The 25,920-nt window shown below is 45.7% G+C and overlaps 2 protein-coding genes across 3 annotated transcripts in view; both read right to left on the reverse strand.

Annotated features, from left to right (window-relative positions):
* The window catches only part of LOC115087291 (shootin-1-like), a 76,890-nt gene extending 63,867 nt beyond the window's left edge, over positions 1-13,023 (reverse strand). For both annotated transcript variants that reach the window (XM_029594304.1, XM_029594293.1), the window contains exons 1-2: positions 12,604-13,023; positions 4,903-4,961 (exon numbers count right to left, since the gene is read on the reverse strand). In XM_029594304.1, the coding sequence (XP_029450164.1) occupies positions 4,903-4,961; positions 12,604-12,721 (177 nt within the window). In that variant the 5' untranslated portion in view covers positions 12,722-13,023. The remainder of the gene's footprint in view (positions 1-4,902; positions 4,962-12,603) is intronic.
* An 865-nt stretch (positions 13,024-13,888) lies between these two features.
* Positions 13,889-25,920, reverse strand: part of ATP6V1B1 (ATPase H+ transporting V1 subunit B1) — a 217,989-nt gene continuing 205,957 nt past the window's right edge. The window contains exon 14 of the mRNA XM_029594325.1: positions 13,889-14,262. Within this exon, the coding sequence (XP_029450185.1) occupies positions 14,096-14,262 (167 nt within the window). The 3' untranslated portion in view covers positions 13,889-14,095. The remainder of the gene's footprint in view (positions 14,263-25,920) is intronic.

A 25,920-nucleotide genomic window follows, 5' to 3' on the forward strand; every position in this document is an offset into this window, starting at 1 on the left:
AGGAATTATTAGGAAGGGAATGGTTAATAAAACGGAAAATGCCATAATTCCTCTATATTGCTCCATGGTGAGAACGCACCTTGAATTCTGTGTACAATTCTGGTCACCGCATCTCAAAAAAGATATAATTGCAATGGAGAAGGTACAGAGAAGGGCAACCAAAATGATAAAGGGGATGGAACAGCTCCCCTATGAGGAAAGGCTGAAGAAATTAGGGCTGTTCAGCTTGGAGAAGAGACGGCTGAGGGGGGATATGATAGAGGTCTTTAAGATCATGAGAGGTCTTGAACGAGTAGATGTGAATCCGTTATTTACACTTTCGAATAATAGAAGGACTGGGGGGATTCCATGAAGTCAGCAAGTAGCACATTTAAGACTAATCGGAGAAAATTCTTTTTCACTCACGGGCGGATTCTAAAAGCCCTGCTCGCGTAAATCCGCCCGGATTTACGCGAGCAGGGCCTCACGCGCCGGCGCACCTATTTTGCATAGGCCGCCGGCGCGTGCAGAGCCCCGGGATGCGCGTAAATCCCGGGGGTTTTTTTAGGGGGCGTGTCGGGGGCGGGGCCGAATGACGCAGCGTTTTGGGGGCGGGACGTGGCGTTTCAGGGGTGGGCCCGGGGGCGTGGTTTCAGCCACGCCCTCCGGAACCGGGTCGCGTCTCGGCGCGCCAGCAGGCCGCTGGCGTGCATGGATTTACATCTCCCTCCGGGAGGCGTAAATCCATGGATAAAGGTAGGGGGGGTTTAGATAGGGCCGGGGGGTGGGTGGGTTAGGTAGGGGAAGAGAGGGGAAGGTGAGGGGAGGGCGAAAGAAAGTTCCCTCCGAGGCCGCTCCGATTTCAGAGCGGCCTCGGTGGGAACGGAGGCAGGCTGCGCGGCTCGGCGTGCGCCGGCTGCCCAAAATCGGCAGCCTTGCGCGCGCCGATCCAAGATTTTATAAGATACGCGCGGCTACGCGCGTATCTTATAAAATCCAGCTTACTTTTGTTGGCGCCTGGTGCGCCAACAAAAGTACGCGATCGCGCTTTTTTTAAAAATCTACCCCTCAATGCACAATAAAGCTCTGGAATTTTTTGCCAGAGAATGTGGTTAGTGCAGTTAGTGTAGCTGGGTTCAAAAAAGGTTTGGATAAGTTCTTGGAGGAGAAGTCCATTAATGGCTATTAATCAAGTTGACTTAGGGAATAGCCACTGCTATTAATTGCATCAGTAGTATGGGATTTTCTTAGTGTTTGGGTAATTGCCAGGCTCTTGTGGCCTGGTTTGGCCTCTGTTGAAAACAGGATGCTGGGCTTGATGGACCCTTGGTCTGGCCCAGCATGGCAATTTCTTACGTTCTTATGTTCTTATATTCTCTCTCTCTCTCTCTCCCTCCCTCCCGCCCCCCAGGGGTTGTAGGAGGGCCCTGATACCTAGGCTGGCTCTCCAGGATCTTAAAACTACTAAGCATGGTTGTATGTAGCAAATATAACAATTCTGGCACTTATTGCAAAGTGCAAAAAAGTTATCACAATTTGAACCAAGATAGCACTTCACATAAGGTATTATTGCAATAATCTGCCTATTACCATAAAGCACACCCCTTTTCCTATCGCATGCAATATTTAGTGCATTTTGATAAATCCAGGCCTTAGCTAGATAAGTGCCAAAGTTTGGATAAGTTAGACCTGTCATAGAGCAGGACTAACTTAGGCAGATATAACTTATCCAGCTATGATGCACCAAATATGGGGATATTCAGCAGCATATTTATTTTATTTATTTATTTGTTTATTTATTTATTTAAATATTTATATTCCACTGCTCCCCAATATACATTGATCCAGTGCGGATCCCATAAAAACATGCATAAAATACATATTTTAAAACAACACAATAAAATAACAACTGCCGGCGCATGATCCCCAGCACAGCAACAAATATGGCCACTGTGCTGGGAGCCTGACCCTGCCTTGCCCCCAGACCACCACACCACACCCCGCCCATGCCCCGCCCCTCCCCACTCCTTTTTGCAAGCCCCGGGACCTACTCGCGACCTGGGGCTTTACGCACGTCGCCGGGCCTTTTAAAAATAGGCCCGGCGACGTGCGTAATCTTTTTAAAATCCGGCCCTTAATCAATAAGCCTTGATACTTTTGATGCAACTCCAACATTGCTCTCTGCTTCAACAGCAGGGGAAAAGGGGAATTGGATTTAGACAGCAGCCAATGAGGGCCCTGACTTTTATGGTCTGAGGAACTGATAAGCATGGGGGTAACCTGCACAGGGCAGCAGTTACCACCCTTAACGGAAGGCATGGGGTTACTACCCATAATCAATAAGGCTTGATGCTTTTGATGCAACTGCAAACTCGCTCTCTGCTTCAAAGGAGGGGGGTGGGGGTGGAAGGAAAGAGGACTTTGGATTCAGAGACAGCCAACACGAGCCATGACCTTTTTACAGTCTGGGGTACTGATGCAAAGACATTAAGGAGAAAACACAGGACTGCTTCTATGGCCAAGTCCATAAACAAGGCACGTCAAGCAGCACTGACTGATACATGGGGGTAACCTGCGCGGCGTGACCTACAAAATGAATAATTGAACTGAAACAAAATGTTGGTCTTTGCATATCCCTACTATTTTTTTCACTGTTTTGTCTAATTTACTGTTGTAATGCTGACTTCTTATAGTTCTTGTGAAGTTTGTTAGGTGGCTTGTGTAGAAAAGAGCTAATATAAATTTGCATACTGGTCAATTGTATTGCCTCAATAGTACACAATTGTCTTAAGGTCCTTCCACTCTACCCCTTTGCCATCTACCCCTTGCTATGTTTGTCTGATATAGGTTGTTTCTATCCCAAAATATTATTTCTATTGATTTACCAATTAGATAAAATAATTTCCTATAGCTTTACTCAATTAATACTTCTTCTCCTTCAGCTAATTCATTCCTTGATTCTTCTTAGGCATGGCCTTGCTTCCCTAATTGATATTTCAAATCTGTATAATTGTTTTTGTCTGTTTTGACTATTTTAACTAAATTGTAAACTCCAAGCAGCAGCAACTATTATGTGTTTCTGAAAAGCACTGCATACAGCTGGTAGTAGTATACAAGACGGATGAGGGGTATGAGAAAAAAAATCCTCAAATACTGCGAAATGTTCCAAATGGGAACTGTTAGATGACACAGTAGGATGGTCTGGAGGGGTCAAAATTAATTTGTGTATTTTTGGGAATGTTTAAAACTGTGGAACGTGGAAGGCATAGAAAGATTTGTTGTTTATTAGTCAAAAACCTTTCATCTGGACCCCTCTCAACAAAAGCTGCAATCTCTAGTGGTAAGCAAGCAGTAGGAATGTCCAGAAAAGCTTGGTAGCAGGTAGCAACTGAATTGTTGTTGGATTTCCAGTATATATAAGACTCTCTTAATTGAATTAAAATGTCACCCCCTTGACTGCATAATTAGAACTAACTGGTAGTTTGCAGGCGGCCTCTTCTCTTCCTAGAGATTCCAAGATGCCTGCTGTGTTTAGATTGGGAGAGTAAAACAGCTAGGGATGTGCAGAGGGACGCCATATGTTGCATTCGGGATTTGTATTTGTCGGGGGCAGATACGTTGCATTCAGCAAGGGGGCCCCCCGATACGTTTATACGTCAATTCTTATTCGTTTCCCGGCTAAAATTAAATTAACTACAACCCCCCACCCTCCTGACCCCCCCAAGATTTACCAAAACTCCCTGGTGGTCCAGCGGGGGTCCGGGAGCCATCTCCTGCACTCAAGCAATGGATGGCCGGTGCCATCTTGTGCTCCTACCATGTGACAGGGGCTGACCAATGGCACCGGTTGCCCCTGTGACATAGTGAGAGCAAAGGCTATCGGCACCAATTTGATTACTGGCAGCCGACGGCCCGAGTGCAGGAGGACGCTCCCGGACCCCCGCTGGACCACCAGGGACTTTTGGCAAGTCTTGACTCGTGCTGTCGGTTGCCAGTAATCAAAATGGTGCCGATAGCCTTTGTCCTCACTATCTCACAGGGGCTACTGGTGCCATTGGTCAGTCCCTGTTACATGGTAGGAGCACAAGATGGCACCGGCCATCCATTGCTCCTACCATGTGACGGGGGCTGACCAATGGCACCGGTAGCCCCTGTGACATAGTAGGTCAAAGGCTATCTGCGCCATTTTGAATACCAGCAGCCGAGGGTTGAGTGCAGGAGATGGCTTCCAGACCCCCCGCTGGACCACCAGGGAGTTTTGGTAAGTCTTGGGGGGGTCAGGAGGGTGGGGGGTTTGTTTAAATTTGCTCTTTTAGGCAGTCGAATAATTCGTCGAAGATTCGTTTTATTCGTGGGGAATCGCGATACGTTTCACTTCCCCATGAATACAACGAATATGGCTCTATATGTTGCGGATTACCAATGCGTAGGGAACGAATGCACACCCCTAGAAACAGCACACATACAGTCTATTTCATTGTTCTTCTCCCCTCCCCCTGCCCCTGGTTCAGGCACCCACACAAATATCCGCTGCCTCGTACATGGGTGATTTTAACCCATGGACTTTGTGGCTGCTAAATTTCAAAGGGAAACCATCTTTCTTTGAAAAATGACTTTATTGTACGTGAGCTGAAAGGGCCAGCATACACTGTAAACTGGGCAGTGGATTCAAAATTGCCCTTAAATTCTCTCTCCCATTGGACTTTTGCATTTGTAAATTGTTGACATTTTGGCCAGTTCACACCTCCCACCCCCCACCCCCTTAATTTTGTAGAAAAAGAAACTATTCATTTGACTCTTAGCACCAAAGGAAGAATAAATACAAAAGTGAGAATTCCCGTTTCTACAGCATGCAACTTCCACATTATAATAGGATGTGAGAAAAAAAAACCAGAATTAGTAATTTAGCAAAACCAACTTTACCACATCCACTTTTTCTTCTGCCGTGTCCGAGGAATCACTGTCACAGCATTTTAGACTGGCTACAAGGGGAAGAATAAAAAAAAAAGAAGTTATGTTTAAAAAAGACACAAAGCTACTTCAGGAAGCTTAAATGCATCATCTAACAGTAACAGTCTTATTTTCAAAAGAGGTTTGCCATAAGTATGAAGCGGGAATACTGGTTTTGAAACTGTGCAGCCCTATGCAAGTTTCTGCTAGGAGAGGAACAGAAAAAAAAAAGCCAGAAAACCACATAACAGACTGATTGAAAGCAAAGGCTGTCTGAGCACTTTATTCATCAACATTTACAGACTCCAGTACTGGGCACCAGCGAGTTCCAAGTCGTCAGTGAGCACAAACTACACTTTTAGGTTGTAATGTCCTTTCCCTATACCCTCTGTTTTTGTACACTGGCCAATAGTAAGGAGATTGGTCTCTAACGGAACTGGACAGGACACTTTCTGTCTCCAAAGGCAGTAACTCTAGCACGAGCGTTACTGGAGAATCGTGAATTGCCAAGGCAGTACCAGCGTTGCTGTGTAACTTTACTCTCCAGCCCCCAGAGAGGATCCACGTTTCCTCCCTGTCAACCACTGCACAGTCTTAAGGGCTCAAATGCAAATTATTCTGCCATGCATGTTAGTAGCACTATGTCTGCATCTCCAATGAGAAATAAATCACTCAACAAGAACTCTGCAGCAGCGCATATTATTGGACCCACAATTTCTAGAGGCAGACTGGATTCCTTGCGAACTGTGATATTTGTTTAGACCAGTATAAACATTGCTGAAAGATGTTGCATGTAAGATTCCTCCTGTAGAGTCCCTACTACAGGCAAAGGGAAGGAATTATGTTACTGTCTGATGTTCTGAAAATAAAAAGCCACACAGAAGGTGAGTGCTGAGATAGGGTTCCACAGTCCCAAAAATTCAAAACAATTTGTAAATCCAAAAATACTTTTATTAATTATAGCGGCAACTCCACTGTGTATATATCAACATGTTCTTAAGCAAGAGGGTCCCCCGACATGGACCCGTGTTTCGCCAGGGGCTGCATCGGGGGGGAACGCACAAGAAGTTTAAAGATATTCAAATTTGAAGTATGTAAAAACGCGTAACAGGGAGCGTTCCCCTCCGATGCAGCCCCTGGCGAAACACGGGTCCGTGTCGGGGGACCCTCTTGCTTAAGAACATGTTGATATATACACAGTGGAGTTGCCGCTATAATTAATAAAAGTATTTTTGGATTTACAAATTGTTTTGAATTTTTGGGACTGTGGAACCCTATCTCAGCACTCACCTTCTGTGTGGATTATATTTAGAGTGCTTGGCTGTACTTGGTGGCTTGTGGACTGAAAATAAAAAGGACATCTGGAATTCAGTTGGAAAATTTTCGCATTCAAAAGCAAAAAAAAAAAAAATGAACTAAAGGATTAGAGGTGCCTGTTCATATAAACTTGGCAAAATAAAGCAAATTTGTAGTATACTTTGTACTGTAACTATATAGTCCTGATTTGTGCTAATGGATGTTAACCATGTATCCTCTATCTAAACTAGGAAAATGTATATAGAAATAGCACAAAAGGAGAAAAACTAAATTAAAACAATTCAATGTGTTTTGATCAGCAAAATGTGATTTTTGATAAGGGAAATGTAAAACAGAATATACAACACTATTCAAAACATTGTAAAAGTGCATGAAGTTGGTTTTTACATATTTTATTCCTTCTAAAATGTGTTCTTTTATTTTCCACATTCAGCAGAGAGAAAAGCAAGCAAAATTAAGCAAAGGTTATCAGATCATGAAACCGCCACATCTCAGATTTTTTTATACGAGGAGGGGAAGAGTGGAGGAAGAGAAAGGTAACAGAAGGTATTTCTTTAGAGAAAAAGTGATGGATACATGGATCAGCTTCCTACTGGAGGAGGTGGATGAAGAAATGACATTGGAATAAAAAACATGGCGTAGGCAGGCACAGGGGGTTTGTAATAGTGAAGAAACAATGGTAAAGCTCAAGGCAAGTTCAGTCTGAGGTACTATAGGGAATATGGCTAGACTGAATAGGTCTAGTGAAAGTTTTCTACTGACACAGTCCATATTTTTGTATTTGTACACCAAAAAGTGAATTTTCAAAATGTTTATTATGCACGTAAAACTTTGCATACAAATGCGTAAGTAGCCTCTACTCACCTATGCGTTTTCCTGGGCTTGGGGATCTGGCCCAGGCTGAGGCCCAGACACCGGGACCAGGCCTCCTGGTTGGGTTGTGGCATCGGGCCTGGGTCCAGGCCAAAGCCCCCGTGCTGGGATCCGACCTCCTGGTTGAGTTGCGGTGTTGGGCCTGAGTCCAGGTCAGGTTTATTTATTTATTTGTTTGTTTGTTTGTTTACTTAAAAGTGTTTATATACCGCCTTTACAATTACTTGGTCAAAACGGTTTACAAGTGTAAAACATAAATATGAAATCAATAAAAATAAATAAACAATAAAAGAATAAAAATTACAAAAATTTCATTAATATATTAATGGTGTCAGGCCTGTGCTCAGGCTCTGGCCTAGGCCAAAGTCTCAGTCTTGAGTAGACCAAGGCCATGGTGACCTGTCTCGGCCTTGCCAATGGATCCCCACCCGATTGGGTAAGTGCCGGGGCCGGGGGGATCCTGGCCCCAGGATTTTTCTGGGAGGGAGGGCTAATTTTCGTTTTTTGGCCACTTTGAGAAGTATTTTTTTTTTTATTGCTTGATTCATTTTTTTGACACGAATCAAACAAATCAAGCAATGCGCAAACCAAAATTCGTGGGGGGAAAACCTCCCGAAAAAGAACCGAAAAACAAAAACACAGTTTTCCTCCCCTGCTCATTCCTAATATGTATAATTTTAAAAGACACACAGAAAATAGCAGGAGATGTTGGAAGCAGAAACACCATGGTTGGTGGGGAATCTGAGCCTAACATTCGAAGAGCATGCAGAGGATCTAGTGACTGGAGCAGCAAAATTTTGGGCATCCCCAGGCTCTATCCAGCAGAAGAACTACAGGGTCTCATTAAGGCTCCCCTCCACCCTCACAAAAAAAAGAGAGAAAGTGCTGTAGCTGGAGGGAGAGAGGGCTTGGGTGGGGAGAAAAGAGGATTTTAAAGACAGTGTCAGGGAAGAAGACAGAGTGTGAAGGGGAGGAGAGTGAGCAGGGGAATGGGTGGAGATGAGAGAGTATAATGAGGAGGTGAGTGAAGAAGGAGAGTAAGAGGTCCAGTGGATAGGGGGTGAGGAGAGAAGAGTGCACTAGTATTGGGTTGGGGATTGGAAGAGGAGGGAAAGGATGGCATAGAGTTAAGGTGTGGGGTGTGCACTCATCATCATTCTGAGGAGAAGCAGAATGTGGAAGTATATGGGGAGTGCATTTCCTCCTTAGTGAGTAAGTGTCGGAAGTGAAGAATGCCTTTGGAAACGTTGTGTAGTCCCTTGGCGAGCACATTTCCAAACTTGTTTGTGCTTGAACTTGACTTGGATCAAAATTGGCATTTTCCTGATTGACTTAAATTTTTGCAGACTCATCTAACTTTAATATTTTTTAAGTGAAGAGCCTTCTGTGAGCTCAGTTTTGGTTCAGCCTGAACAAGGTATATGATAATCTTTTATAATGGACTAAATAGTGTAGTTTATTCTTTTGCTATCAAATAACTCAAAATTATGTGAAAAACAACATTTTGGGATCCTTTTTTTTTTTTTTTTTGGCCCAGCAGCTTTCTCCTACTCTTTTAGATTTCTAGCTTAACTTTCATTCACAAATCCCCTGGGTCTTCCTCATTTCTATCCTCCCCCCTGCCCCCTCCCTATCTAGTCCATCCATCATGATGTCAGTCCTCAGGCAGGAGCTACAGCCACAGCTCTCCCCAGAGCGCAGTACTCCTGCACGCTCAGTCTGGCCACAAGGTGTCGTTGCTGAGCGGTAGCTGGGGTGCCCCCACCTCCTACCCCAGAAAGTGAATAGTGACAACTGTCAGAACAAACTCAGTAGCCTGAGCAAGTACGGCTGAGTCGAGAACTTGTTTTGGGTGATGTGGCAATGTCGGGCCTCCCACCTTAGTGAGACAGGACACTGGAGCTGAGAATAGGCTGGAAGCGAGGCTGTGGAGCAGATGTCAGGCTCAGGAGTTGAATTCAGATCTTCCACTTGTCAGACTGCAGCACTGCAGGATCCAATTTAAACACCGGTGCTACTGCTCTTGTCTGATTTTTCCACTTTGTAGTCATAGCTGGCTTTCTGCTGTATATTACCTCAAGAGCATGGATGAGGAGAGGGGTCTAGGGATATTGTTGATGGCAGCCAAAGACATTTCTGGGAAGGACCAGGAAAAGAAACTGCTCTAACATGAAAAATGAAAAAGAGAAGTAAAGAAATAGAAGGAAGACATACATAAAACTTCTTCTGAAAGAGAGGAAGGATAGTTAAACAACTTTTTTGGCTTTATCTCTACAAAAACATGTTTGCTGTAAATAGCCATTGCTATATTTCTGTTTATTAGCACAATGGGAGCTAGTGCTCCAGATATGCCACCTAAAACTAGTAGAGTCCTTTGCAGAGGCACTGCCAGTGCTAGACAACGGGGCTAGACATCGATGATCCTGTAAAAGCACGGGATGTTATGTTAGTGAGATCCTGCTGACCTTTGGGGTACAATATAAGAAATCAGCATCAATCTGATTGGAAAAATCAAGGAGATAGACTGCACTGGCTGAGGTTTGCATGATCAATGATGCCCTGCCAGTTTCCTATCAAGAGGCCCTCACCAGCTCTGTTCCACATGGCGAGGGTCTCCTCCTTTTCATAAAGCTATTTAGCCTTCCACCACATACAAGAACAGCACTGAAAGTTGCGTCCCAATTCTGGGCTACTTTGCAGATTCTGAGACCTTTTTCTGGCTCAGCGTTCAAATTATCTATAAATATCGTACATGAGTTCTTGAAACCACAGAGGTCCCTTCTTCAGATCTCACATGAGAAGCAATACTCACATCTGAAGGGGGGGAGACGGGACCTATGTGGTCTCTAGAGCTCGGGTATAACATTTTGGATAATACGTAGTACACTGATCCTATAAAAGCCCACAAAGAATCCTGTTCGCTCCGGGAACCATACAGCTACTGGATCACTGTGTTACATATTCCAGTCACTAGGCTGAAATTTGTATTTTATCTTTTTTATTTATATTTTCAGCGTATATACTGCCCATTCATAAAGACTCCAGGCTGGTTTACAAAAACAGCAAACATAAAATAAAGAAAACTATAAATAAAAGAACAAACAATACAACTTCAATTGAAATGCTTTTTCCTACCTTTTTTTTTTTAATCTGAGTGGGCTTTCTTTGGCATTGGCCTTTGTCTCTTTTTCCTGATGCCCTTGTAAGTCTTCCCCTAATTCCTTTCATTTTCCTTTTTTCTCACTCTCCTCTCTTCATCACTTCCTCCCTTCCCTGATACCTTTCTTTCATTTCTCTTTTCTCTGCTTGCAATCTCTCCCTTACATCAGTGTAACTTCACTCTCTCTCACACACCTGGATCACACGCCTTCTCCTCTCTCACTCCTATCCTTCATCTCTCACCCTCCATGCTCCCTGCCTCAGCACTTCACTTCCTCAGCTCTCCCTTCTATTGCAACTCTCACCCTTCATTTCCTCTCACGGGATTGCTCCCCTATTAACTTCCAGCTATCTGCCTCCCTTCTCTCTCAAAAGTCACGTTCCCCATCATCCCCACACTGACTTTCTCACCCTCTCATTGTATTCACCTCCTCTCAAATTCTCCCATCCCCTCCATGTTTCCTACCTTACCTCATCTTCCACGCTCTGATTCTTTACTGCAATTATTTCTTCTCATACCTCTCCCCAACACTACCTCTCTGATTCACTCTCATCTCCAGTCATCCCCTTCCCCTCCATCACCCCTCTTCCTCTCTCTCTCTTAAACCCTTTCTCTTGCTGATCTGTGGATCTGTCCTTCTCACCCCTTCTACCTACGGTTCTCTCTCACACATACGCACCATCACCATTTCTACACCCCCTGCACCCATCTCTGGCTCTCTTCACCCTCAGCACCGTCTCTGATTTTCTTTCACAGAGAACCTCCCTCTGGCTGTCTTCCACCCCATTACCAGCAGTCCTTTTGCAGCCTTTTGCAGCCCATGATTGTCATGCATCCCCCTACCCTGGTTCTCTCATCAACTCAGACAGCCAAAGTTTGCATTGCCAGTTTCAAGAAGATGGGGGAGAAACCTGCATGCACATCCCCTTTTCATGATCCCCCCTCACAACATCCAACCCCCCCCCCCCCCTCATCTTCCCCAACATTTATCCTCTCCTGCCACCAGCCTGCACTCCCTCTTCACTTCATCCCCTTTCAGCATTTACCTCCTCTCCTTCCCCATCAGTCCCTTACAGCTCCCTGATTGTGGTTTAGGATGATTACAGCCTCCTGCCTCACGCTGCCCTCAGCCCAATCCTGAATCCTAGGATCGATCTGGCCATAAAATTATCCAATTAAACCATGCAAGTTAAAAAGAAATTCAGGCAGATTAACCCTGAAAAAGATCCCTGTTTGGGATCAAAACGTTGTCGTTTTTGAAAACGTGTCTGATAATGTCTCCTTTAATACAACTGCTGCTTGCACTTATACTTTTGGTGAAGGCCCTTTTGCTTGCACAGTATAGATTTACCAGTGGCAGCCTAGATAAGCGCCTGTGAGCAGCTGCCCTGCTGTGAGAGTCACTTGTCTTACACCACTTTGAGGGGAGGAGGGGAGAGGAGGCAAATCTCCTGCCCACATAGCTAAGGGTAGAAATCCACCGCTGCTTGTTTATCAGACACAAGAACGCCACAGCAGCTCCATCGAATTCCCTGGCACCATCTCCAGCTGCATCACATAGCCGGACCTCGTCTCTGCTGAGGAATGAAGCCGCTTCATTTCTAAGTAGTTGGGTTTGTTTAGGAATGGGGGGGGGGGGGTGAGCCCTGAAGTTTCCTTTAGCCTTCCACTTCAGTTGGGGACCAGCTTCTATTGGCTTGCAGCGCCGTGAGCCTTCTTTCACAACTATTTGGGGGTCCCCTCTCTCCACACAGCCCAGCCAATCATAGTGACAGTCGTGGGCCGGGGGCCGGGGGGCAAATCCCAGCTAACGTAGATCCTGAATCTCCACCGGGGGGGGCTGTGCGTGAACGCTCTCTGCACCGCATCCCCAGCCTGACAGGGAGGCAAAAGCCTGGCCTGAGAATCAAACCCAAGCCCTCTGCCTGGCAGTATGCAGTACCTAACCGGTGTGTCTATTTATTTGGGGAGGGTTGACGTGACGGTTACTGTTTGCTGAACAAGCACACTGCTCACAATAATATTTTCCTACCTAGGATTTGTAGGTAAGCAACACCGTGCGTGCGGTAAAACTAAATCAAGCTTTTGTTTTAAATTATTGTTTTTTCATTAAATACATATGGTTATACTATAGCTCTTAATTGCAATGCATTACTTGATTTTTGGAAAAGACATCATTACAGTCGCCATGTAAAAATGCCTGCACTCCTCTTCCTCCTCCTCTTCCTCCTCCTCCCCCTCCCCCTCCTACTTTTCCCAGGAGCTTAATAGAAATGGCTTGGTAGGGTCCCTTGAACAATGAGAGAGAATGAAAAGGACTTCACCTGAAAGCTCACCGAGACTCTCGCTCAGAAAATCCATTCTCAAGAAAGTCCTTGAAGATTTTAGTGGTTGTTTTGGGATTGTCCATACAAGCTGTGCTCCTCCAAGCCTCCAAAGCATTCACTGCTCGCAAGCATCCTCCTCCTTGCCCTTGCCAATGTCACAAGAAGTTAGGAGGTTTCCTTCTCTAGGCTGATTTCTCAAGGAACCGAAAGAGCCAGCCTTCTTCCTGTGAGCGCAGTAATCATAATCACAGTCTAGAAGATGCTTTACACTAACGCTCTCAACAGAACTTGCTCACCACCCTGGAATAATGATTTCTGATGCAAACTGCTTATATAAAAGCAGATTATTACATCCGCCAGGAACCAGATTTTGATCATATGGCGGGCTATAAATCTTGTAATAAATGCTGGATTTACCATGCTCAAAAATGCTTTTATATGCTGTCCGAGCACTAGCTTACACGATCATGAGATCTGGTGGTACTAACAATATATCTGAATGCAAAAGTCAAACATCGTAAACAGGACAGAGGAAGATCAGCTCTAGCCTAATTAAAACTTGCTTTATTTATAAAAATATGTTAACAAAAGCTTAGGGATCTTTGTTTTCAGTTTTGTTCAGTCATTAATGGTTAGCTATGAGGTTGTGACTTTGTAGGCAATTGTTGCTTTCTAACTGTATGCAGCCTTGATGCTAATCCACTGTGAATACGATCATGTCTGATGCCTGCCATGGCAGTATATTTTATGCCATCATTATTTACTGCTCCATCAACGCTTTCTCCTGGAAATATACTATCTCTAGCATTGCTTTAACATCTTCTTTTCCCTAAGCAATGCATCAGGTGTAGTAATACACTAACAGTTTGGCAAGTCCACTAACAGCCCAGCTTGGCTGCACAGCTTCTCATTTTCCATCCAGTGCTATGTTAGTTTTTAATCTCTTATTTTATGTTGTGATATATTTAATGTTAATGTTCCCCATCATGAACTGTGGATAAGGTGAGCTATAAATGTTTTAAAATAAGAAACTACTGTAAATAAAATATGCATATTAAAGAGTGCACATGGATTTTCAAAATGAAATCCCCCACATATATTTCCCCTCTGGCGACCTAACCTGCCTACTGTATCCCACACCAAATCGCATTTTTACAAGGGCAAATACCATCCACCTACGTAAAAACTTAAATATTGCCCTGGTTGACTTTCCTTAATGGATCAATTTATAAGTAAATATAGGGATGTGTTATAAAAAATTATGACACCAGAAGAAACTGGATGTTCTCATTCTGCACACCTTCCATTTAATAATTAACTCGCTGAATCTCCTGACAAAATAATTGCATGAGAGAAATACAATGAGAGGTTACTCCTTTGGAATACAGTAAATAAAAATATGAGTAAGAACGCGTTAACCGATTTCCATTGCAAATGACGTTCTTTTTTATTTCGATGCCTTTTGTTTCCTTGAGCATTAAATATAGATCTAAAATTTTGTAGTAGAAGCTGCCTCTGCTTGGGTCTTGGGCTCGCGTGGATAGTACTCTGCCAGCATGCTTTCTGGGATACGCTTGAGCAGTTCCTTCGGGAAGATTCGCAACAGCTGCCAGCCAATATCCAGCGACTCAAAAATACTCCTGTTCTCATAGGATCCTAAGAGTAAGAAACAATGAAAAGAGTGTCATTACCCACAGAGACCCAGTAAAACACCTGGGGATCAGGGCCATCAGTAAATAAGGACCACTAGTGGATAAAAGTACCTTGAATGTCAGAGCTTTCACTGTATATACAGTAAGAGCATAAGAAACAGACGAAATGCCATGCTGGGTCAGACCAAGGTCCATCAAGCCTAGCATCCTGCCTCTTGACAGTGGCCATCCAGGTCACAAATACCCTGCAGATCTCAAGAATAGATCTGATCCTTCTTGCTTATAACCAGGGATAAGCAGTTATTTTCCCAAGTCTACATGGCTAATAATGGTTTATGGACTTGTCCTCCAGGAACTTGTCTAAATCCTTTTTAAACCAACCCATGCTAACTGCTTTCATCAAATCCTCTGGCAAAAATGTTACAGTTTAACTGTGCATGAAAAGAAAAAAAATTATTTCTCTGATTTGTTTCATATGTGCTACCTATTGAAATGATAAATAACCATTCCCTGTTTACCCATTCTACCCCACTCAAGATTTTATAGACCTGTATCATGTTTCCTCTCAGCTGTCTCTTCTCCAGGCTGAAAGGAAATAACCTGTTTAGCTTTTCCTTATAGGGAAGCTGTTCCATCTCCTTTATCATTTTGGTTGCCCTTCTCTGTACCTTTTCCTGGTCAGCTCTATCTTTTTTTGAGATGGGGGCAAAAAGAAATGCACACAATACTCAAGATGCAGTCACATTATGGATCAATACTGACATATTATGATATCCTTTGTGTTAAATCACTTTCCTATTAATAACCAGAGACGAGATTCATTTTTTACTACCGGGTCGTTTTTTGAGTCGGACGCTTTGGGGTAAAGCTCGTTTTTCCTCGGTTAGTTTTTTTTTTAAAAACGAACAAAAACTAAATGGGGAAAAACGAAACCGGTCCAAAAAACGGCGTGGGAAAACGAAGCTAAAAAAACCCACCCCAAGCATTAAAATTCACCTTAATACATTAAATAGAACCCCCCATCCCGATCCCTCCCCAAGACTTACTAACATCCCTGGTGGTCCAGCAGGGTCCCACGAGGGATTTCTCTCTCCCTGCTGTCAGGCTGTCTGGCCTGCCTCGCTCAAAATGGTGCCGATAGCCTCCGACCTACTATGTCACAGGGGCTATCGGTGCCATTGGTCAGCCCCTGTCACATGGCCATCGGTGCCATCTTGTGCTCCTACCATGTGACAGGGGCTGACCAATGGCACCAGTAGCCCCTGTGACACAGTATGGGCAAAGGCTATCGGCGCCATTTTGATTACTGGCAGCCGATGGATAGATCACTCCCGGACCCCCGCTGGACCCCCAAGGACTTTTGGCAAGTCTTGGGAGGATCAGAAGGCCCCCTCCAACCCTGGCCAAAAGTCCCTGGGGGTCCAGCAGGGGTCCGGGAACTGTCTCCTGCCCTCGGGCCATCGGCTGCCAGTAATAAAAATGGCGCCGATAGCCTTTGCCCATATTATGTCACAGGGGCTATCAGTGCCATTGGTCAGCCCCTGTCACATGGTAGGAGCACAAGATGGTGCTGGCCATGCTCATGACCCCCCCAAGACTTGCCAAAAGTCCCTGGGGGTCCAGCGGGGGTCTGGGAGCGATCTATCCATCGGCTGCCAATAATCAAAATGGCGCCGATAGCCTTTGCCCATACTATAAGAACATAAGAAAATGCCATACTGGGTCAGACCAAGGGTCCATCAAGCCCAGCATCCTGTTTCCAACAGTGGCCAATCCAGGCCATAAGAACCTGGCAAGATGGTGCCGATGGCCATGTGACAGGGGCTGGCCAATGGCACCAGTAGCCCCTGTGACATAGTAGGTCAGAGGCTATCGGCACCATTTTGAGCGAGGCAGGCCAGACAGCCCAATAGCAGGGAGGGAGAAATTCCTCGCGGGACCCTGCTGGACTACCAGGGATGTTAGTAAGTCTTGGGGAGGGATCGGGATGGTGGGGGGGGGGGGGTTTGAATTATACTAAATTTTAATACTTGGGGTGTTTTTTATTTAAAAAAATAAAATGTGCCCCTCCCCCTGTACAAATCCAAAAAACAAATTTTTCTCGGAGTTCGGGGAAAATTAATCTCTTTGAAATTGCCTAATTCGTCATAAATGAATGCACATCTCTATTAATAACTAATATTCTTTTTACTTTTTTGATCGCTGCTTTGCATTTGGATGAGGATTTCAAAAGGTATTGTCCACAATGACACCAAAATCCTTTTCCTGGGTGGTGATACCTAATATGAAACCCAGCACTGTGGACCTATAGTTTGGATTATTCTTCCCTATATGCTGCACTTAACACTTATCCACATTAACTGCCATTTAGATGCCCAATTCCCTAGTCTCTCAAAGTTCTCGTGCAAATTCTCACAATCAGCTTGTGAATAATTTTGTGTCATCTGCAGATCTGATCACCTCACTCTTCACTGTCTTTTCCAAATCATTTATAAATGTATTTAAAAACACCAGTCTCTGCAGATTCCTGGGGCACTGCACTATTCACTTTTCTCCACTGAGAGAAATGACTATTCCATCCTACTCTCTGTTTCCTAATTTTTAGCTGATTATCAGTCCACAATAGGACATTGCCTCCTTTATCACAATTCTTTATCCTGATAAGCCTTTCATGAGGGACTTTGTCAAATGCCTTCTGAAAATCCAGATACACTATATCAACTGATTCACCTTTATCCACATGTTTAACATGTTTGGGAGAGAGGCTCCCAAAAGTGCAAGCACAGATTTGCACCATTTTCACAGCTATGCAAACCATACATGTATGTTATGAAAATGAAATGCATGGGCATAGTTTTCTTCCCTGACCACACCTTACCATCTAGTGAAAAGAGACTATATTGACTAATTCAACAGGGGGACACTTTCAGTACCGCAGATCTAGCCCACTAACTTCCTAGTTAGCTGGATAGACCCTTTTGAAAGTTTTCCTCCCAGTATTGCATTTTTTAAAAGTTTACATTCAAATTGGTAGATGCATGGAACAGCCTAGTGGAAGTGGTGTAGACAAGGACAGCATTTCCAGGACCTTCCAAGAGTAACTTCCAGGAGCAACCAAGAGTATGAGTGATGAGCAGAAACAATAGGAAAGAAGTAAAGGAGAAATTGTGAAGAGGTAATAGGACAGGACACCAATAGGGAATGAGTTAGACTATGTGGACCCCCTAAGGATCTATAGCAAAGGGGCATAAGATTTCAATTAAACCCTAGTGACAATGAAAAGACTCAGATTAAAGATCTGCGATTGAAATTCAAAACAAGATTGCAGAGCAGACTCGATGGACCATCTGGTCTTTTTCTGCCATCTATTTCTATGTTTCAATGTATCTGAATTCCAGAAAGCATGGGACAAAGCATAGGGGTTCTCTGAGGGAGTGGTATGGATGGGACAGACTAGACAGGCTGTATGGTCTTTTTTTGCTGTCGTGTTTAAAAAAAAACAGATCTGTAATGCAAGATTTCATGTTTTGTTAAATCCATGTTTTGTTAAATCCATGCTAAATCCATGTTTTGCTAAATCCAAATTTGATGAAAGCTCATTAGCCTGTGTTTATCCAGATAGCCAGTAATTTTGTTTTTCAGAATAGCATCTACTATTTTGTCTAGCACTGATGTCAGGCTCACCAGTCTGTAGTTTCCAGGATCACCCCCGGAGCCTTTTTTAAAAATGGGCATTATGTTGGCCATCCTCCAATCCTCACGTATCATAGCCTAGCTGAATGAGAAGTTAGAAATTACTAACAATAAGTCTGTAATTTCCTTTTCTAGCTCTTTCAGAACTCTGGGTTGTAAACCATCTATTTCCAGTGATTTGTTAGATGGATGAGGCTCCTATTCACAAGAGAGGAAATAAGGAGGAGGGTGAGAACCATAGGCTGGTTAGTCTGACCTCTGCAGTGAGCAAATTAACGGAATCACTGCTAAAACAGTGGATAGTATGGTTCCTGGAATCCAATGGATTGCACAATCTAAGGCAGCATGGCTCTACTGGAGATAGGTTTTGTCAGACAAATCTGATCAATTTCTTTGATAGGATGATCAGAGAGTTGGATCAGGAGAAAATGCTAGATGTAGTGTACTTGGATTTCAGTAAGGCCTTTAATACTGTTCTGTATAGGGAACTTATAAATAAATTGCGTGCCCTTGCTATGGGCCCTAAAGTGACTGACTAGGTTAGAAACTAGTTGAATGGGAAGTGATGAAAGAGTTCACTCTGAAGAGATGGGCAATACTAGTGGTGCGCTGCAGAGATCAGTCCTTGGACGAGTTCTTTCACAATTTTCATGAGTGACGTTGTGTCTTTTTGCTAATGATATCAAAATCTGCAACAGGGTAGACAAGCAGGAAGGTGTGGAAAACATGAGGAGGGATCTAGTGAAGCTTGAGGAATGGTTTCCAGTCTGGCAGCTAAGATTTAATGTTAAAATGTGCATAATTATACATTTAGGATGAAAAAAAAAAAACAAGTGAGAGGTACAACATAGGGGGTGAAATTATTTTAAGTATGAAAGAGCAAGATCTAGGGCGAATTGTAACCGACGATCTTAAGGTGGCCAAACAGGGAGATAAGTTGATGGCAAAAGCCAGAAAGATGCTTGGCTATATAGGCAGAGGAATAGCCCACAGCCGTGAGGGAGGATGAACCAGGACTGGAAGCTGGGCACCGAGGGTAAGTGAGCACGGACGCGGGCCTGCCACAGATTGGACAAGCAACAGTATCCCCCTTTACGCCCTCATCTAGGAGGCCTGGGTTTGCCCGAATGGGCACGATGGAATCGGAGGAGGAGCCCCTTGTCCAGAATATTACTTGCAGGCTCCCATGAATTTTCCTCAGGGCCACAGCCCTCCCAAGAGAGAAGATACTCCCAGCGCTGTCCTCTTCTGCGGACATCAAGGATTTCTCGAACTTGATATGTAGTTTCAGACTCAGCAGTAACTTGGGAAGGTGCAGGAGTCTTACCACCGGTTTAAGTAAGGACACATGAAAGGAATTATGGCTACCAAGAGTCAGTGGTAATCGAAGTTGGTACGTGACTGGTCCAATACTCCGGGTAACAGGGAAAGGACCAATGAATCTTGGCATGAATCTCTGAAAAGGGAACTTGAGTCAAATATAGTGTGTACTTAGCCAGATCTTTTGGCCTGAATGGAACTCTGGAGCTGGTCGATGATGATTATCTGTAGCTTTCTTGGCCTGAGCCAGACAAAGGTTGGTTTGGACCCAAAGCGCTTGGAAGGCGTCTGCAGTGTCCTAAGCTGCTGGCGAGGGTACCGAGAGCGGGATTGGTAATGGGAGCCGGGGTTGCCTGCCTTATACTATGGAGAATGGTGAGACTCCAGTGGATGCTACAATGTGGGAGTTGTGGGAAAACTCCATCCACGGAAGTAACTCCACCCAGTTGTCTTGCTGATCATTAGTGTAGGTGTGAAAAAAGCTCTTGAGTGAGTGGTTCATCCGCTCAGCCTGGCCATTGGCCTGAGGCTGATATGCAGTTGTCAGGCTGATGATGATGCCAAATTTCCTGCATAAAGCGCCAATAGCAAGCAACAAACTGGGGACCTCTGTCAGAGGCAATGTCCGTGGGTAGACCATGCAGGTGGAACATGTGCAGGAAAAAGAGACGTACTAGCTCCGGGGCCAAAGGTAAAGCAGGCAAGGGGACAAAATGAGCCATTTTGGAAAATCGGTCCATGATGACCGAGATGACCGTATTCCCTTTAGAAGGTGGAAGGTCCACCACAAAGTCTGTGGATAATGAGTCCACGACTCTTCGAGTGCAGGTAATGGCTGAAGAAGGCCCCAGGGTTGATCTACTGGTGGTTTTTGCTGAGCACAAGTTGGACAAGAGTCCACATAGGCACGAGTGTCGGTAGACATGTTGGGCCACCAATAGTAGCGTTGGAGGAAAGAGAGTATTCGGGAGCGTCCTGAATGACTGGCTATCTTCGAATTGTGCGCCCAACACAAGACCTTCTCTCAGAACCGACGGGGTATTACTGTCTTCCCGGCTGGAATTGTAATGGTGGCAGACAGACAGATACAGGTGGGGCTGATGACATGACTAGGTTCATCCGGAGTGTCATCTGGTTCAAAGGAGCGAGAGAGAGCGTCCACCCGGAGGTTCTTCTCCGCCGGGCGATAATGAAGCTGAAAGTGAAACCGGGAGAAAAACAGCGTCCAGCGGGCCTGACGAGCATTGAGATGCTGGGCATGTCTAAGGTGCTTGAGGTTTTTAAGGTCAGTGAAAATGGTGAACTTGAACTGAGCACCCTCCAACCAGGGGTGCCACTTTTCGAGGGTGAATTTAATCGTGAGCAATTCCCTATCACTGATGCTGTAATTTTGCTCAGCAGGGGAAAACTTGCAGGAGTAAACGAACATGGATGGAGGACTCCTTGAGTCGAGTGCTGACTCAGAACTGCCCCAGCCCCTATGGCATTGGCGTCCACTTCTACAATGAAGGGGTGATTCGGGTCCATGTGGTTCAGGCAAGGACTTGAGAGGAAGGCGTCCTTAAGTTTCTGGAAGGCAGCAAAGGCTTCAGGTGACCAATTCTTGGTGTCGCTGCCTTTAAGGGTCATAGTCGTGAGGGGCGCTGCCAGCAAGGAGTAATTAGCTATAAAGTGGCGATAATAATTAGTGAATCCCAAGAACCTCTGGAGCGCCTGAAGGCCCACAGTCCAGGGCCATTCTCGAATGCTTTTAATTTACTTAGCTCCTTCGTGAAACCTCGCTGAAAGATTATATATCCTAGGAAGGGTAGGCTTGATTGCTCAAAGAGGCACTTGTCGAGTTTAGCAAACAAATGGTTCTCTCGGCGTCTCCCTGCGGCACACATGGGGAGACCCTTGGGAGACAGAGGAGTCCATGGTGGAGCCGGTGACAGCAGAGGAGGCTCGGGAGCATAGATGGCTGCCCACAGCTGCGAGGGAGGACGAACCAGGACTGGAAGCTGGGCGCCAAGGGTAAATGGACCCGTATGTGGGCCTGCCGTGGACGGGACACACAACACAGGGTTTCCCTGAACAGGAGGTGGGCCTCTTTCAAAGGAAAGGAGGCTCTAGAATGAGAGGACATGTGATGAGAGTGAAAAGGAATAGACTAATGAGTTATCTAAGCAAACATTTCTTTACAGAGAGGGTAGTGGATGCTTGGAGCGGCTTCCCTGTGAAGTTGGTGGGGACAAGGACAATATCTGAATTCAAGAAAGCTTGGGATAAACACAGAGCATCTCTGAGGAAGTGGTAGAGATTGTAAAGGTGAGTAGTTGGTGTGGAAGTGCAGACTAGATAGGCCGCATGGTCTTTTTTGGCCAACATGTTTTTGTAACCCCCTTTTTGGGGATTATACATTTATGCTAAGGGCACACAAAATAATTTCTTTGGGGACTACCTTCTCTTCTACTTCCCCAACTCTTCTGTCTCCAAGGGGTGGATTCTTTTCTGTGGGGGGAAGGCTAACTTTCCTGGCCCAGGCACTGGAAACCTTCTGTGTGTGTGTGTTACCATAGCTCTTTGGGACAGGTACCTTGAAAAAACAGGCTGGACTCGCAAGATGGGTGTTCAAATTAAAGTTTACTGTGATTGTATAATAATCAAAAGGAGTAAATAATAAAGTATCCAGATCTTTTAGTCTTATAGGAGTACATTTTTAAGTGGTGCCTTAATTATTTGCTCCTATTGATTATTATACAATCACAGTAAACTTTAATTTAAATACCCATTCAGCAAGTCCAGCTGGTTTTGCTAAGGTACCTGCCCCAAAAGACAATGATAATACACACACAGAGAAGATTTCCAGTGCCTGGGCTCAGAAGGGTAGTTATATCATCCATGGAGTGGTATGAATATATATCCCAAGGTGGTATCCTAACCAGGGCAGATCTCCAGAAGTGCATTGCAGGAAAATATCAGCCCTGGGGGAATTTTTTAAAAACTGGCCCACGGGGTATCTCTGCCTTACTCGTGAGCTTTCTGTGCAGCACATGCTTCAACAGCTCCCAAAAGCACACCAAGCCAATCACTGAGAGGCAAGATCATATGACCTGAAGCCTGGCAGAATTGCGACAAAAAAATCTCCAACATAAACTTCATGTTTTTCCTAAACAATTTTTTAGAGCGCATCTTAGACCAAAGATGAGCAAACTGAACTGCAGTCCCACTACCATCCATGCAATCAGTCAGTCTCCACAAGTTCAGTTACATCTCTTGTATATCCTGGATTCCTGGTCTGGTGTTAGTCTTTTGCCAATAAATCAGCTCTTGAACCAAAGTGCCAAATATTGAGACAATCGTACTACCAGCCAGTGGCTCAGACACTCACAGACACAAAGACACACACACAGACAGACATTTGCTGTTGTGCTGCTGTTTATGTGCTCATTCAGCGAGTGTCCCCCTGCCCCCTGCACTGCTGCATCATTATGTAAAAGTTGATACTTGCTGCCAGCCCTTTCTCATATTGCCACAGTCAACCTCCCTTTCCCATTCTCACCCCTTCTTGGCACTCTCGTGCTCCAGGAGATTCACCAGTTCCACAGCCAGCTGCTCCTCCCAGAGCTCAGACCAGCCTCACTAACACTGCCCAGCCACCTCTTCTTGGCTCACCTTCTTCCTTTCTATTACAGTAGCTTGCCTCAACTCCTCAGGGCCTCCCCCACCCCATTCTCATTCACTGTGTATGCAACACAATCTGCTGCTTTTATGGTTCCCTATGCCAACGTCTCTGGAGATGCCGAACTCCGGCGTGAGGCCTGGTGCACAGTGGAAGGCCTGGCGATCCCCACCGCGGGATGCCGAGGCTAGGAGGAGCTCGCAGCTGCCGCTGGGGAGGCCGACTCGTGACCTGCAGAGGAGCTAGTGAGGTGAGCAGGCCCTTGCAGACAGGGCGCATAACAGTACCCCCCCTTCTAGGCCTCCCTCTACGCAGACGGGGCTTTTCAGGATAGGACCTATGGACAGTTCTGAGGAGCTCTTTATAAAGAATGTTGTGGGAGGGTTCCCATGAGTTCTCCTCAGCCCCATAACCCTCCCAGGCTAAGAGATATTCCCATCTACCTCCAAGCCAACGGACATCGAGGACCTCTCTTACCTGGAGTGATGAGTCTGGTTCGGTTGAGATCCTCGGAGGTGAAGGATCTCTACAAGAGAGCCAGGAGAGGCCCAAAGGCTTCAACAGAGAGACATGGAATGTGTTGTGGATGCCCATGGCACGAGGTAGCTGGAAATGATAAAATACTGCTCCCAGTCTTCGAAGCACTGGAAACGGGCCGATGTACTTGGGAGCCAGGTGATGAGAAGGAAGTCTCAACCTTATGTTTCAGATGCTTAACCACATCTTCTGACTAGGACGGAAGAGTGGAGCGGGACATCTATGGGCATCAGAAGTATGCTTGGAGCGCTCAGCAGCCTGGGTAAGGCGTTCTTTGACTTGATTCCTCACCTGACGAATGGTATGGGCCATGGATTGCGCAGCTGGAGAAGGAACAGTCAGAGGAACTGGAAGTGGCAGCCGAGGTTCTCGTCCGAATACCACGGAGAATGGAGATACATCGGTGGCAGCAGCGATGTGGGTATTGTGCGACAGCTCAGCCCAGGTAGCAGATCAGATAAGTTGTCCTGCTGGTCATTCACGTAGGAAAGAAGGAATGTTTTCAAGGTTCGGTTGGTTCTTTCAGCTTCACCACTGGCCTGTGGGTGATAGGCCGACGTGAAATTCAGGTAATGTTAAACTTTTTGCATAGGGAGCACCAGTACCTGGCGGCAAACTGTGGTCCTCAGTTGGATATAATTTCCTTTGGGAGTCCATGGAGATGGAAAATGTGTTTCAGAAACAACTTGGCTAGTTCTGGAGCCGATGGGAGGCCCGGCAAGGGAATGAAGTGGCACATTTTTGAAAAACGGTCGATAATCACCCAGATTACGATATTGTTCTGGGACGGAGGTAGGTCTGTGATGAAGTCCGTTGAGATGCTGGACCATGGCTCGGTAGGTGCTGGAAGCGGTTGGTTTAGGCCCCAAGGCCATCCAGTAGGCGGCTTCTGTTGGGCGCAGACGGGACATGAATCTACATAGTTACGAGAGTCTTGCACCATGTTGGGCCACTAGTAATATCTCCGCATCATCTCTAGGGTCCTGGCACGACCCGGGTTTCCTGCTAACTTGGAATCATGGGCCCATTTCAGGAATCGTTCATGAAATCTACGTGGAACGATGGTTTTCCCAACTGGAACTGTAGTGGTCACAGCAAGGGATACACAGGCACAGGCTTGTCTAGGATTCAAGAGTTGAGCTTCTTTAAGATGCTCAAGATTCTTATGGTCAGTGAAAATGGTAAATTTGTGTTGCGCCGAGTCCATGGCCTTGGCAACCTGTTGCACTTGGAGGTGGACCCTTGTCCTGGAGCAGTGGAGAACAGCTCCCTGGTAGAGACCAGGAAGCACCTGCCCCCAGGGGCCAGAGCTCAGGAAGAGACAGAGGTTAGGATGAGCTTCACCACTGGAAGCCCGCCGTCCCTCCGGGTAGAGCCTGTAGGAATCTGGGCCGCTTGGACTTAGGTGGGCTTCGCAAGGTCTCCTGGAGAGGTAGTACAGAGGCGTGCCCATGAGCAGCAAGGGAACATGGTCAGACTCTAGGCTGTAGGTCTGGTGGAGCAAGGAAGACCAGAACAGCGTAGGCGATGACAAGGCAAGGGACAGAGCCAGAATCAGGAGACATGGTCAATGGCAGCCGAGGTCAGAATCCGAGGATCAGTTCGAGGAGTAGTCAACGAAGCAAGGGTCAGGATTCTGGAGGTCAGATGAGGTCACAAGGCAGGCAGAGGTCAAGATCCAGGCAGCGAGGAGAATGTCAAGGAACAGGCAGAGGTCAGTACCAGAGAGACAGTCCGGAGGTACTACCTGGGGAGACAGGACAGACAGATGCTGGAACAGAAGGACGCTGGAACAGTAGGATGCCGGAACAAGACTGGAACAAGACTGGAACAAGACTGTGAACACGGAGGCAAACTAGTACACATGCAGTGCCAACCCGATTGTCAAGCCAAGGAAATGCAGGCAGGGACTTCCTTATATTGAACATTCAATCAGGGCGCGCCGTGGAGCTAGGACCTGCCCCTGGCCCTACAAGAGGCTGGGCAGTCCGCACGCGCGTGCGTAGGGGTGTGGCCAATGTCACTGGAGACGCCGAACTCTGGCATGAAGACTGGTGCACAGTGGAAGGCCCAGCAACCACTGCCGCAGGACCCCGAGGCCTGGAGGAGCTCGCAGCTGCCGCTGGGGAGGCCAACCTGTAACCTGCAGAGGAGCTAGTGAGGTGAGCAGGCCCGTGTGCGGGCCGGGCACGGACGCGGTGCATAACATCTTCAGCTCAGTCTGACACAGGCAGAATACAGACAGACCCTCAAATACAGAATACAGAGACCATACAGTATAAATAGAAATATGCAGACAGAATCTGAACTGGAAATTGCCAGAAGCCATACTCTGGATAAACATCGCTATTCCTCATAAAATAAATAATAACAACAAGAAATACTACTACTTAACATTTCTAAAGCACTACTTGATGTACACAGTACTGGTACAAACAACACACAAGAGAC

This window comes from Rhinatrema bivittatum, chromosome 1 (assembly GCF_901001135.1).
Source record: "Rhinatrema bivittatum chromosome 1, aRhiBiv1.1, whole genome shotgun sequence".
NCBI lineage: Eukaryota > Metazoa > Chordata > Amphibia > Gymnophiona > Rhinatrematidae > Rhinatrema > Rhinatrema bivittatum.